Here is a 12,857-nt window from a genome sequence, read left to right as displayed (position 1 = left end):
TGTCTGTTCGAAATTACAATGGCACTGAAAAAAGTGACTTTTGACCGTTTTTGACACTTACCGACCATTGTGGCATCCCCATGGTCACATGACCAACATTCAAACACTTGGCAACTGACTCATATTTATGACGATTGCAGTGTCCTGGGGTCATGTGATCTTTGGGACCTTCTGACAAGCAAAGTCAATGGAGAAGCCAGATTCACTTAACAACTGTGTTACTAACTTAACTGCAGTTATTCACTTAACAACGGTGGCAAGAAAAGTCATAAAGTGGGGCAAAACTCACTTAACAACTGTCTCACTTAGCAACAGAAATTTTGGGTCAAAAGTCAAGGACTACCTGTGGTATCCATCAGTTTAACTTAAATATAAAATCCATAAAATCCAGTATATAACCCCTAGGGTTCATTTTTTTAAAGAGTGCTATCTTTTACTTTCCTTTCATTCCTATTGTAGTTCCCATCCCGACAGATGGAAACTACACAGAGGCACGTATCCATTGCGTTTCTAATGAACCCATGAATTACTGTACAGTATAACAAGTTTTGCAAAGGGGTTGAATCAACAAGAGAATGTAATCACCCATTGCACGGACATTTAATTTTGATGATCACTTTAGTAAATGCATTAGGTTTTGAATATGCAGAAGCTTATCATAACCATTCTCTATTTGCAAGAGAAGGTAATCACCCCCCCCCAAAAGAGAAGAACACCAGAAGTTTTTTAGACCTTTAAAAATAAAAGCTGGCTATAATGAGTCATGTCCTTCACTTTACAGAATGTCCAATATGCACACATAGACTTTACAAACATATATATATATTACCAAACAGGGGTAATACTCAAGTTCTGGTATCTATTTTATCTGTTCATAAATTGTTTTATGGGTTAGTGTCTGAACTCCAACATCGGCTGGCAATGCTTCCTGCCTCCCTTTCTAAAATAATTTTAAATTCTGAAAAAGGAAATTGGAAGCTATATCTTCATCATACAAATGCATGTTAAAATTATTTTATTTCAACAAAATAAAGATAATAAGCATAGTAAATAAGTTAAGTAAAGCATTCATCACAAGCCTAACTTATACTTCCAAGAACATCTATCAACCCTATATTAGGGATATCATGTATATGCTGCAAAATTAGCTCAAATACAAAAAAATCTCTTTTAACTTTAATCTCTTTTCTTTTCTTCTTTTTCTATTTCCAGTGTACAGTACCGCAATTTCTTTTCACTCTCTCTAGCAACTTTCTAATAGCAAGACTAATCTTGATATTAAACATACTCCTGACTCTTTAATTAATTGCTGACATAAATATCATAGCAGATGTTAGCTATCTGCGATGTTATAGCCACATAAACATGGCAGCCACTGTCTAAGGCTGTTATCTCTCTCTCTCTCTCTCTCTCTCTCTCTCTCTCTCTCTCTCTCTCTCTCTCTCTCTCTCTCTCTCTTTTTGTGGTGACAGTTAATGTAATACAAACCTCTGGGACTTTATTTTTAAGTTGTTATCTGTTACTCCAGCTGTCTGCAATCATACTGAAACCAGGAATCTCTTCCTGTATAAATAAAAAAACCCTGTAATGGCAAAGCTGTGATGATGATAAATAGAAGTTAAATGCAATTATTGGACAATATATTACATCAGTCTCTCATCTGCTTTTATGATTATAAATGGAAAATTGATATTTATGATTACATGTGGGGAAATGGTCAAAACAGAGTCAGTTTAGAACATTTTGCTGCCTGAGTTAAAGTAACAAATAGCATTTACAGATTCTTGCATATAACCATCTATCATTTAATTGCATTAGACCCAAAATAGTCTGCACTAAAGCAGACAACTCTAGAAGTGCTTCTTTCTTTCCTTGACAATAACAATATTGAAAAATGAAGTACTTAACAATCTGCTAACCTTTTATGCAAGGTTGTTATCTAAATTAGGCAAAATGAGTTCTGACATCATGTTAGCACTTCAACTGGTTGGAAGAAAATTGTCCATACAAAAAAAAAAATCCCTTTGAGTTAAATAGCATTTTTTGATAAAAAAGATTAGAGGAACATTGTCAGTAAAAGTAGCTTGGAGATGGGAAGACGACAGATGTAAAAAAAAAAAAAAAAGTCAGGAGGGCAAACAAATGGAAAGCAATTGGTGGACAATGGTCAGTGACCTGAGAGGATATGGTGTCTTCCAAAACTCTCAAAACATGTCTCTGGTCGCGCCCAGGGCAGGTCATCCACAACTTCACCTGCAAAATAAAGCTTTACAGATTTTGCACATCTTAATAATATTGGCTTCAGGGGAAAATATTCTGTACTGTAATGTAATGTAATGGTGATCTATGACTATCTCACTTATTGAGTAGGAATGAAATAAAGACAAAACTGTGAAGACAAGAGGTGTCATTGTCAGAGGTGAGTCTAATGCAGTCAACTATAAGCAGGGACAGAGTCTAACGATCTCTTTATTTGTATGCAGTTTCTCCTATCACAATCTGCTATAGGTTCTGTAGAACAAATGTTCACAACTTCTTCAGTCTGAAGGCTGCATTTTGTTTTAATTAGCTTGTCAGAGACAGGAGTTGTGCCTCAAAAGTGGCACGATGTAGTAGATTCTGAGTGACCAAATGTCACAATGAATTGATTGAGAACATAATTGGTTCCTATGGGAGTAGCTAAACAATGTTGTTTACACAGATAGGCAGAGAGAGAGGGAGAGAGAGACAGGGAGGGGGAGGGGGAGAGAGAGAGAGAGAGAGAGAGAGAGAGGGAGGGAGAGGGAGAGGGGCACTTCAAAATCCATTCTTGATTAAACATTTAGAAAAGCAGAGGATATTCAATTTCTTAACTGAGTAGCCTGAAGCAGCTGAAGGACGGAATTCTTTCCTTCTGCTTATGAGTCATCCTAGTTTACTGGTGGAATGTTTCATTTTTTCCAATAATTTTCCTACTTTTCTCCACAAAAACAGAATGAACGCAAGCCTCTTTTTTTCCTCTTCTTCTCTGTATGCATAATCTCCACCCTGAGTGAAATCTTTCTCCTCCCCTCTCAAATGAAAAAAAGGTCTTTTCAGCACAAAAGGAAACTGCTAGAAATCAACACACCCGCTCTTTTTAACCCGTCTTCTGACAGCAGTAATTTTTGCCTCTGATCCCAATGCCCAGCTCAAGTGCCAGACAGTCGGATAAACCTGGAATAAATTCAGAATCCACATGGTCACTAGAGAAGCCCCGGACATTGCTTTAGTCACCCCCTAAAGTAAGTGATAAAAGATTATTTTTCAGCATGTTTCATTTCAGTTTTAGAAAAAGCAAGACTTTTTACAATAACAGTAAAAACATAAGGAACAACAGAGAAATAAGTGTACCAGTTTAAAATACAAGACCATCTCCATCTACTGAAGAGAAAGTTTTGCACCCTAATAAGGTATTTAGCTTTATTTTTAGGCAGAAATTAGTTTGAGAAGCTTTCAGATGCCAGAAATAGATCAGATTCTTTTTTTTTTTCAAATCATCAAGAGTTACTAAAGCTTTTTTTTTTAAGTGTTACATCCATTTACTTACCATATTACAGTGTTGATGTTGTTTAGCTTTAAAATGATGAAAATGAAATATTTTCAAATCTGGAGATTAGAATCATGGACAGGGTAGAATTTTTGTTTGGTTTTGCTTTGGTTTGAATTTTAGCTAGTTTCTAACTTTTAGGCATTAGTCTAAGGGTGGGGTTCTATTGCACTAGGATGACACGTGAGACGCCTGGCATGTGCTTTTCTTGGCATTTGTGTCCTAAATGACCTACTAATTATTGTAGTGATTCCACTGCAATGAACAAGGAACAAATGTGGATGTGGGTAGAGATACAGACAACGGATCTACTATTTTCACTCCCCCGAACTACAGCCTCCACATTTATTGGCGATTTAAGGCAACAAAAGTTGAAAGTATTGCCTAAAAGAGAACTGATCTGGGTTCAGCCCTTGAGCTCAAGATTTAAGCATATATATTAATGTGTAGAAAGGAGTTTGTCTATATTAATTATTATGATTGTGTACTCTGAATTTCAAGTACAAGATTGCAGGTATATAAACAAGTAAATAGATTACAGTCTTTAATGGTTAGATAATAAATGAAGATGTTATCTAGCTAACACTGGTAGAAGAACAATTTCAATCAAGGATAACAAATTAAATGGAGCAATATTATGAGGTACCTATATTTGAAAGAAGCCTGATTATTTAATATTTCCTGCTCCATCAGGGTTGCTGCTCAGAAAAAGAAAATGTAGACAGTTCAGGCTGACTCTATAACTATGAACAAGAATCCTTCAGATTATCCTTCCCAAAGCCCCCCAGACCTCCTAGGACTTCAGTCCCAGAATTCCTTGTCAGCCTGTACTATTGCAGGGTTAACACTTTGGAGTCCTAATGCATGTGAAAAAGATGCTCCAGGTGCTAGTAATAGGATGAGTTGGGAAACCAAACCCTATATCACCATAAATTGCATAGCTAAAGCAGATAATTCTTTGCTAATGGAAGCTTCTATATTGCTTCACCATAATGCCTCGATACACTATACATATCCTTTTCATTCATACTAAAGCATCTGTCTTAGCTTCATCCTGCCAACGTTCACACCTGATAGATTGAAAGTTTATTTTGAGGCTAGTTTGATTCTGCTCCATTGCATTTGTAATGAAAATAAAACAGCAAGAGATTTTCCTTCTGTAGATAGGTAATAAACTTAAATTTTCTTGTTTTATCTTTGGTCTACAACTTATTTAATTGTTCCTTCTCTTTGGCAAGAGTGCACTTTGAAGTGTCTGTAATATACATATTTACATATTTTAATAATTTACATAACAGATGATTCACTTAAATATTTAAATGGAGGAGCAAGCCTAGTAAATAGTGTATGTTTTGAATGTAAGCATTACTCCAGGATGGCTTTAACTGAGCTTGCTGATCATGGATACGCAGTGGTGTATGGAAAGCTTCCCAGGGTCCAAAGAAAGCATGTATGTATCAAACTTTTCTTCTGGAAATTTCAGCTAATGCTAAGCATTAGCTGAGCTGATGCAAGTCACAATTTTAGTTAGGCATTTGGAGACAGTGAACATAATTCTTTCCAATACACAGACATCTAAAATAGGAAAATGTTGTTTTAAAATTATTTTAGTTTCCTTGCTGCTTCCAAAAGAGATGATGAATTGAAAGAAAGCTGAGATACTATTTTATGGGCTAAGTGCCTTTAAGTGTACTATACTGTAATTGTTTCAAAAGAGAACAATGTAATAGACTCCAGCTAGAAAAGGCAGGAACTTGCCCTAGAACAGTTAAAAATAACATGCTAAAAAAGGAAATAAAAATATGGTTCTCTTGAAAAAGCAGAAAGCTTGCCAATGGAGAAGGAAAGGGTAGAAACTCCAGTCAGTCTTATATCCTGTAGATATATGAGCAAGCAAATAAAGCACTAGGAATATGTTGCTGAAGATATATAAGCTGAATGAATGTAAGTACTTGCAATTCAGTATCTTGCAGTGCTTTTGTATAAAATAACAGTAAAACAAACCAGGAGAATATTTTTATAGTTAAAAATTAGGGAGCAGAAAAGAGGAATACATGGAACGTTTTTACAAATCTGGGATAAGAGATAAAAGTTAAACCATACAATAGAAGCAGTTCTATTAAGTATACTAGTAAAGTATGTAAAATCCAGTTTGAATTGGAGGATTACATCAGAGTATCCAAGATGCAGTAATCACAGCCAGAGCTAAAATAACTCCCATACTGAAGAGTATATTAACGGCAAATATTTTTCAATATTTATACAGGTATCCCTGTTCTCTAGGATGATTTCCTTTGGAAACAACTTGTCATTTTGCACCATTTCATTTTCAAAGGGGCAGGTTGATCATACAACCTAAATCACCTCTCTTTTTGTAGTTTACCATACTGGAAAAAATCAAAAGTCACCACTTTTGTCGTCTTCTTCCTTTGCATTTTCCCTTCCTTTCTCTTAATTTTCTAATTTTTGTTTTTTCGGTATTTTATTTTATAGTGAAAGTTAATTTTTCTAAAAAAATTAAAAGAAACAACTGAAGCTAACTTTCCAACAAACATCTCAGAGTCACTGTTCCCTAACAACATTCTTTCAGAAGAAAGAATCTCCATTCTTTCTTCTGACCAAGTCTGCCTTTTCATACATGTATCTGGTCGACCTTATTTTCTAAGAAAGAGGATGTATATAGAAAGACATCCAACCTGCTGGAACAGTTACTGATCACTAGTGACAGAGAATGTAGTGGGTCCTTTGACCAATCTAAATTCATCATACTTACCTCTAGCTGCCCTACCAGTTTGGAGGACTTGCTGACACACACACACACACACACACCTTAATAGTGGTGTTCCCCAAGGCAGTGTTTTAGGTCCAACACTCTTCATACTTTAAATAAATGACCTTTGAGATCATATTAAAAGTAACTGTGTTCTCTTTGCTGAGGATGTTAAACTATTCAACACCACCGACAATGCAATTATCCTTCAAAAAGACCTTGACTATGTGTCAGATTGGTCTAACAAGTGACAACTTCAAGTCTCAACAACAAATGCTCTGTCTTGCACATTGGCAAAAAAAAAATCAAAACATAAAATACAAATTAGATGGACCTTGTAGATGACCCTCACTCTGTCAAGGACCTTGGAGTATTCATTTCTAAAGATCTAAGTGCCAAAGCCACTGTAACAACATTGCCAAAAAGGCATTAAGAGTTGTTAACCTAATCTTGCGTAGCTTCTTCTCTGGTAATATTGTACTACTAACTAGAGAATACAAAACATTTGCTAGACCAATTCTCAAATACAGCTCATCTGTCTGGAACCCGCACTGCATATCGGACATAAATACAATTGAGAGTCCAGAGATATTTTACGAAAAGGGTCCTCCATTCCTCTACCCGCAATAAAATACCTTATGTCACCAGACTTCAAATTTTGGGCTTAGACAACTTAGAACTACGCCAACTTCGGTCTCACCTAAGTGTAGTACATAAAATTATCTGCCACAATGTCCTACCTGTCAATGACTACTTCAGCTTCAACCACAACAATACACGAGCAAATAATAGATACAAACTCAAGGTAAACCGCTCCAAACTCGATTGCAGAAAATATGACTTAAGCAACAGTGGTCAATGCCTGGAATGCACTACCTGACTTTGTGGTTTCTTCCCAAAACTTTAACCTTAAACTGTCTACTGTTGACCTCACCCCATTCCTAAGAGGTCTGTAAGGGGCATGCATAAGAACACGAGTGTGCCTACTGTCCCTGTCCTAACATTCCTTTTTATTTTTTACTCTTACTCTTTTCATATATTCAAATTATGTTTATACTTTTACCTGTTATCTTATATATGCTTGACCAATAAATAAATAAAAAATAATAATTGAGGATGGCCTAGTTTTGTGTCCTTACTGTGGCTTTTGTCAATAGCTACCCTGCTTCTTACACATTCCCTCTGCTGAGCAAAAGAAACATCCATTTAGTTATTTCTTTTTCCTTGGGTCCATCTTTGAGGGCTTGTGATTTCTGTTGATAAAATCTTTTTGGCATGAACTCCCCTCCATTGACTCTTCCTTGTACTTGGCACCTTCCTATCTGGTACTTCCCGACTAAAAAAAGAAAACACCACTACGGGATGTTACCATTCTTCTTGTCACTTGGGAGTAGAGAGAAAAGTAGTGAAAAATCTTATCAATTTCATTTGGTTAAAAATTTAATATAATAACTCTACTCTTCCCCCCAAAAGTTTCATCAGTGGGAAGGAAGGAAGGAAGGAAGGAAGAAGGAAGGAACAGCATATTTTCCCTGAGCTAAGATATAATCAAACTGCCCATTCTAAGCAGTTACTTTTCACCAGTTTGCAATTTTAAGATCTGAAATACAAGGAATAAATTTTGTGTTATACATAGAAGTCACAAGCTATGATTCCTTCCCTTGATTTTTTTTTTCTTCCATAAAAATACCTCATTACTCATGCTGTCAATAAAGAACATTTAGTGATACCTTATACACATTACAAAGAAGAGGGACAGTGACTGTAGACATTAGCCACCGAGCCATGTCACCAAAGATGATAAATTCAAGATGTCCTTGTTACTCCCCTTGATTCAAGTTAGTCAGGCAGTAACTATTTACTTCCTGTAATTCATCAAATGTTATAAACTCAGCCCAGATTATTCACACTAATACAGCAAATTCAGTTAACAATTTAATGCTGATATCAGAGTTGTAAGGTCATGAAAAAATGAGTGTCTCAGCATCACGTAGCAGAACAGGTCAGAATTCAAGTTTAAAAGCACTGCTTCTTCAACCCACAAAAACGGTATTTCTTCATTGAAAACTTCAGATAATTCCAGGGTCATTATATAAATAGCAGCAAATTCATGGAAAAGGTAAGGCACACTTGACTTTTGTTTTATAAGATGGAAAATGAAGGTAGACAAGCAGCCAGCTGAGAGATAGCAGGAGGGAATGGAAGAACAGATGAAAGTTGCTATTGTTGTTGTTGTTGTTGTTGTTGTTATACATTCTCAGTATATGAATGGGGAATAAATACTTTTAGTGGGACTATATGTAATAAAATGTATAACCATTTAAAATAGAGTGCATATTGTACACTGAAGTTGTACACTAAATTCTTATATAATTAATATTTACAAATTTATTTTGTAAAATTTTACCTATTTTTAGTATAATTAATATGTGAGAAAAGCTGTGCTGAAAGATATTACCTGCAGGAATTGTAAACTAGATACTTTATTTTATAATACAAGGTTCATAGGCTGTTTAGTTTACTTATTAAAATATATATAGTTGAAATATATGTGGATGCGTAGTGATCTTTGACAAGCATACATTTTTAAATCTACAATTGCTAGTGATGGTTCTGTTTTTACAGTAAATGAAGAAGTGAGAAGACCAAGAATGTCTATAGACATCTCTTCTGCATCAAAATACTAAAAGCTCCAATTGAACCCTATTAAAATGGCTGCTCTTATTGCCGAAAATTTCCGCTTTCTTTCACTCTTCTTTAAAAGCAAAGATGTGATGATTTTCAATGGCTTGGTGGCTCTGGGTACTGTTGGAAGCCAGGAACTGTTCTCGGTGGTTGCATTCCACTGTCCATGTTCCCCAACTCGGAATTACATCTACGGTCTAGCTGCCATAGGAGTGCCTGCTCTGGCCTTGTTTGTGATCGGTGTAATCTGGAACAACCACACTTGGAACTTAGTGGCCGAGTGTCACAAGCGAGGAACCAAGAACTTTTCTGCAGCAGCAAATTTCTTGATCTTTGGATCTGTCATGGGAAGAGCTGCAGTGGCTCCTATCACATGGTCAGTGATCTCACTGCTTCGTGGAGAAGCCTATGTCTGTGCCTTAAGTGAATTCATAGATCCCACTTCCCTGGATCATTTTCCACCTGGCTATGGACCAGATATCCTGGCCAGGTTTCCTTGTGAAGATCAGCCAGCCAACATGACACATTTTAAGGATGAAGTTACAAGACGATTAAGATACGAGTCACAGGTAATTTATTTATTCATATAAAATAGCATGTTTCCCCGAAAATAAGACTGGATCTTATTTCTTTTCGGCCCCAAAATAAGCACCCTAACTTATTTTCAGGTCATGTCTTACCTGCTTACCTTAGGACTACTGCAGCCACGCCTCCCATGCACCAACACCTGTCACACTGCTGCCCAACTTTTTTTGCAACTGCTCGAGGCCAGATGCTGCATGGCTCATCATGCCATTTCCGCTGCTCATGGTAGGATGCCATGGGGCCCGTTGCGCCAGTGCTGCCGCTTGCAGGAGGCTGTGTGGTGTGTTGTGTCATTGCACACGCGAGTGGCAGCATCGGCACCAGCGCAATGAGCCTGAGGGCATTCTTATTTTTGGGGTAGGCTTGTATTAGGTGCAGACGTGAAAATTGGGCTAGGGCTTGTTTTCAGGGTAGGTCATATTTTCAGGGAAACATCGTATTAATTTATTTACATATATATATAATGTACTATATTATAATATACAGCGGTACTCGGTCCTCATTAGTAATTCATTCTGGAAGTCACATTGAATACTAAAACAGAGTACCGAGAAAACTACGTGACTTATCACATAACCTGCTATTTTGGCCAGAAGAAATAGCAAGTCATGATCAGCAAGTTCTTCTTTGCATGTCGACTACTGGATGAAAGACAAATGGTGGGACATGATTTCTGCTTCAAAATGCGTCGAATACCAAATTTGACAAGTTTTGAAGCAGTTGAGAATCAATGTATGACTGTACTATAATCATAAAACAAAATCCAAACATTAACTCCAATACTTACTAATTCAGATTAAGAACATGGCATGCTACAAACAAGTCATCAAAATGAAAAAAGTAACAAAAACTGAATGTTGGCCTAGTCCACAGTAAAAACCAAAGAATAACAATAAAAATCTTCCATAGCATATCCCTTGTAGAAAAGCCTGCTTAAACAGGATAGTTTGGTAGATCCTATTCTTCATTGCAAGACAAATATGGTTATATATCGGAACATTTTTATTTTACCAAATGTTTTTAATGCAGTTTGTGAAATATCTCCTAAATCTTAATAGCCTCCAGAGCAAGTATGAGTGCTCAGGAAACTGTGGAATCCGTTGGTTGCATGGAAGTCCACACAAAAAAACCTGATTAGTTTCAGATATTTAATCCATAAAAATCCTCAACTACCAGTTAAACACAAACATTGCAATTATTAACCAGTTTCAAGGTGGAAAAAATGAAATTCCACTATAATTACAGCTTTTACCATTATCCATTTACAAATGTAACTGAACTTGAATAGAGTTTTCAATTATACTTTGGAGTCCAATTTTTACTTCAAAGAAATAAAATAAAGGTAGGCTTTTTAAAAATCAAACTTGTTAAAAATCAAACCAAGCCAAGCCGTGTTCTATCTCTATTTTCTTTCTCTTCAGCTCTTTGGATGGATGCTCATTGGTGGGGTTGCAGTTCTTGTGTTCATCACCAAGTGCCTAAAGCATTGCTGCTCACCACTCAGCTACCGCCAAGAGGCCTACTGGAACCAATACCGCTCTAGTGAAGCTAGGCTGTTCGAACGGACTGCTGAGGTACATTCTAAGATTGTGGCTGCCAATAACGTCAAAAACTTCTTTGGCTTTGTACATTTAGATAAAGAGGACCAGGAACTGATCCAAGCATATAATGTGCAAAATGTTCAGCCCCGGTCACAATGGGATGCCATCACTGGAGTTTACATCTATCGAGAGAATAATGGCTACCCTCTCTATAGCCGCCTCCATAAGTGGGCCAAAAATATAATGGGAAACTGCTCTAATCCTGATAGCCAGGAAACAGCCTTCCTAGCTACTTAATATAGGTAATCCTCAACTTAAACTATTCGTTTAGTGACCTTTTAAATTTACAACGGCATTGAAAAAAGTGATTTATGACCGTTTTTCATACTTATGACTGTTGCAACTTCCCCATGGTCACATGATCAAAATTCAGATGCTTGGCAACTGGCATGTATTTATGACGGTTGCAGTGTCCTAGCGTCATGTGATCATCACTTTTTGAGACATTCTGACAAGCAGAATCAACAAGGAAGCCACATTAACTTAATAACCGTGTTGCTCACTTAACAACTGTGGAAGAAAGGTTGTAAAATGGGGCAAAATTCACTTAACAACTGTCTCGCATAGCAACAGAAATGTTGGGCTCAATTGTGGTCGTAAGTTGAGGACTACCTGCATCTATTCAACAACTGTCCTACAAGTTTAAGAAAAATCATTTTGAGCACTTAAGACAGCTGCGCTGGAAAGCATCCAAGACTTGATTTTATACTTTGACTAAAGTCTTAGAAAGTGTATAGCTGATATATTTCAAATGAATTATGTCACATGATTACAAATCTATTGATGCTGCCTCATCAGAAATAAGGCCTATGAAGCTCAGTAGGATATATTCTTATATAAAATTACAGCTTAACAGTCTGATACCAAATAATATTGGGAGGAGATCATTTATCTGTCCAATTGAACAGGAAGTTATTTATCAATGTATAATTTCAGAAAATATGCTAATAGACAAACATGTACATTTGGTCCTTGATTTATGACTGATTGCTTAGCAATTATTCAAAGTAACAACAGACCATCCTCAGGGTTACTTATGATTTGGGTTTGAAGTTTTGATGGCTGGGCCCTCCCTGTGCTCACAAATCTCATTTTGGATGTTCAGCAACCAGCCCACATTTACAACTGTTTGTAGTGTCCGGAGCTCGTGCAACTGTGTTCTACTTAAAAAATGTTTTTTGCCAGAAACTGGTATTTATTTCTGGTTTCCAGCAAAATAAATGCTCATGGGCTAAAATGGGTTTGCTTAATGACTGACATGTTTGCTTAAGGGCTGAATTTGCTTAGTTACTGTAGCATTTGCTTAACAACTGCCACAAAAAGTTTGTAAAATTGGGCACAATCACTTTACCACCATAGTTCTGGACTCAATTATAGTCGTAAATTAAGGACTAATAGTATCTTTCAAATCAGTTTGAAATACTGCCTACAAATAAACATTATGTCCTTTTCAGGTGAAAGAGGAAAAATTCTCCTAATTGTTTTGTGTCTCATTTGTAAGTCCAGTTGCTAAAGACAAAAGCCACACTAAGTTGGCGAAATATTTTATTTGTAAAATCTGCTCTAATTTCTCTTGGTCTTTAAGATCTTTCTTTTTTGTATACATTTGATCGATTTGTTAATGAAAGTAAAATTTTAAATACTGAAA

At 36.4% G+C, this 12,857-nt stretch overlaps 1 protein-coding gene and 1 long non-coding RNA gene across 5 annotated transcripts in view; one reads left to right on the top strand and one right to left on the bottom strand.

The window, feature by feature from the left end:
* LOC117678671 (uncharacterized) overlaps positions 1-3,718 on the bottom strand; it is a 25,511-nt gene extending 21,793 nt beyond the window's left edge. For both annotated transcript variants that reach the window (XR_015728641.1, XR_015728640.1), the window contains exon 1: positions 3,569-3,718. This is a non-coding gene — a long non-coding RNA (uncharacterized LOC117678671). The remainder of the gene's footprint in view (positions 1-3,568) is intronic.
* CALHM2 (calcium homeostasis modulator family member 2) lies at positions 2,814-12,857 on the top strand. Of its 3 annotated transcripts, none has more exons than XM_034440007.3 (3): positions 2,814-3,263; positions 8,964-9,592; positions 11,030-12,857. In XM_034440007.3, the coding sequence occupies exons 2-3, from the start codon at positions 9,050-9,052 to the stop codon at positions 11,444-11,446; spliced, it is 960 nt and encodes a 319-aa protein (XP_034295898.1). In that variant the 5' UTR covers positions 2,814-3,263; positions 8,964-9,049; the 3' UTR covers positions 11,447-12,857. The 3 variants fall into 3 exon arrangements, with proteins under 3 accessions (XP_034295898.1, XP_034295899.1, XP_034295900.1); XM_034440008.3 differs by having other exon boundaries at positions 2,814-3,431; XM_034440009.3 differs by lacking the exon at positions 2,814-3,263 and adding an exon at positions 8,109-8,457.

Source organism: Pantherophis guttatus, chromosome 6, assembly GCF_059756535.1.
Source record: "Pantherophis guttatus breed Tessera chromosome 6, ASM5975653v1, whole genome shotgun sequence".
Classification (NCBI taxonomy): domain Eukaryota; kingdom Metazoa; phylum Chordata; class Lepidosauria; order Squamata; family Colubridae; genus Pantherophis; species Pantherophis guttatus.
This window is presented reverse-complemented; position numbering and strand designations above follow the sequence as displayed.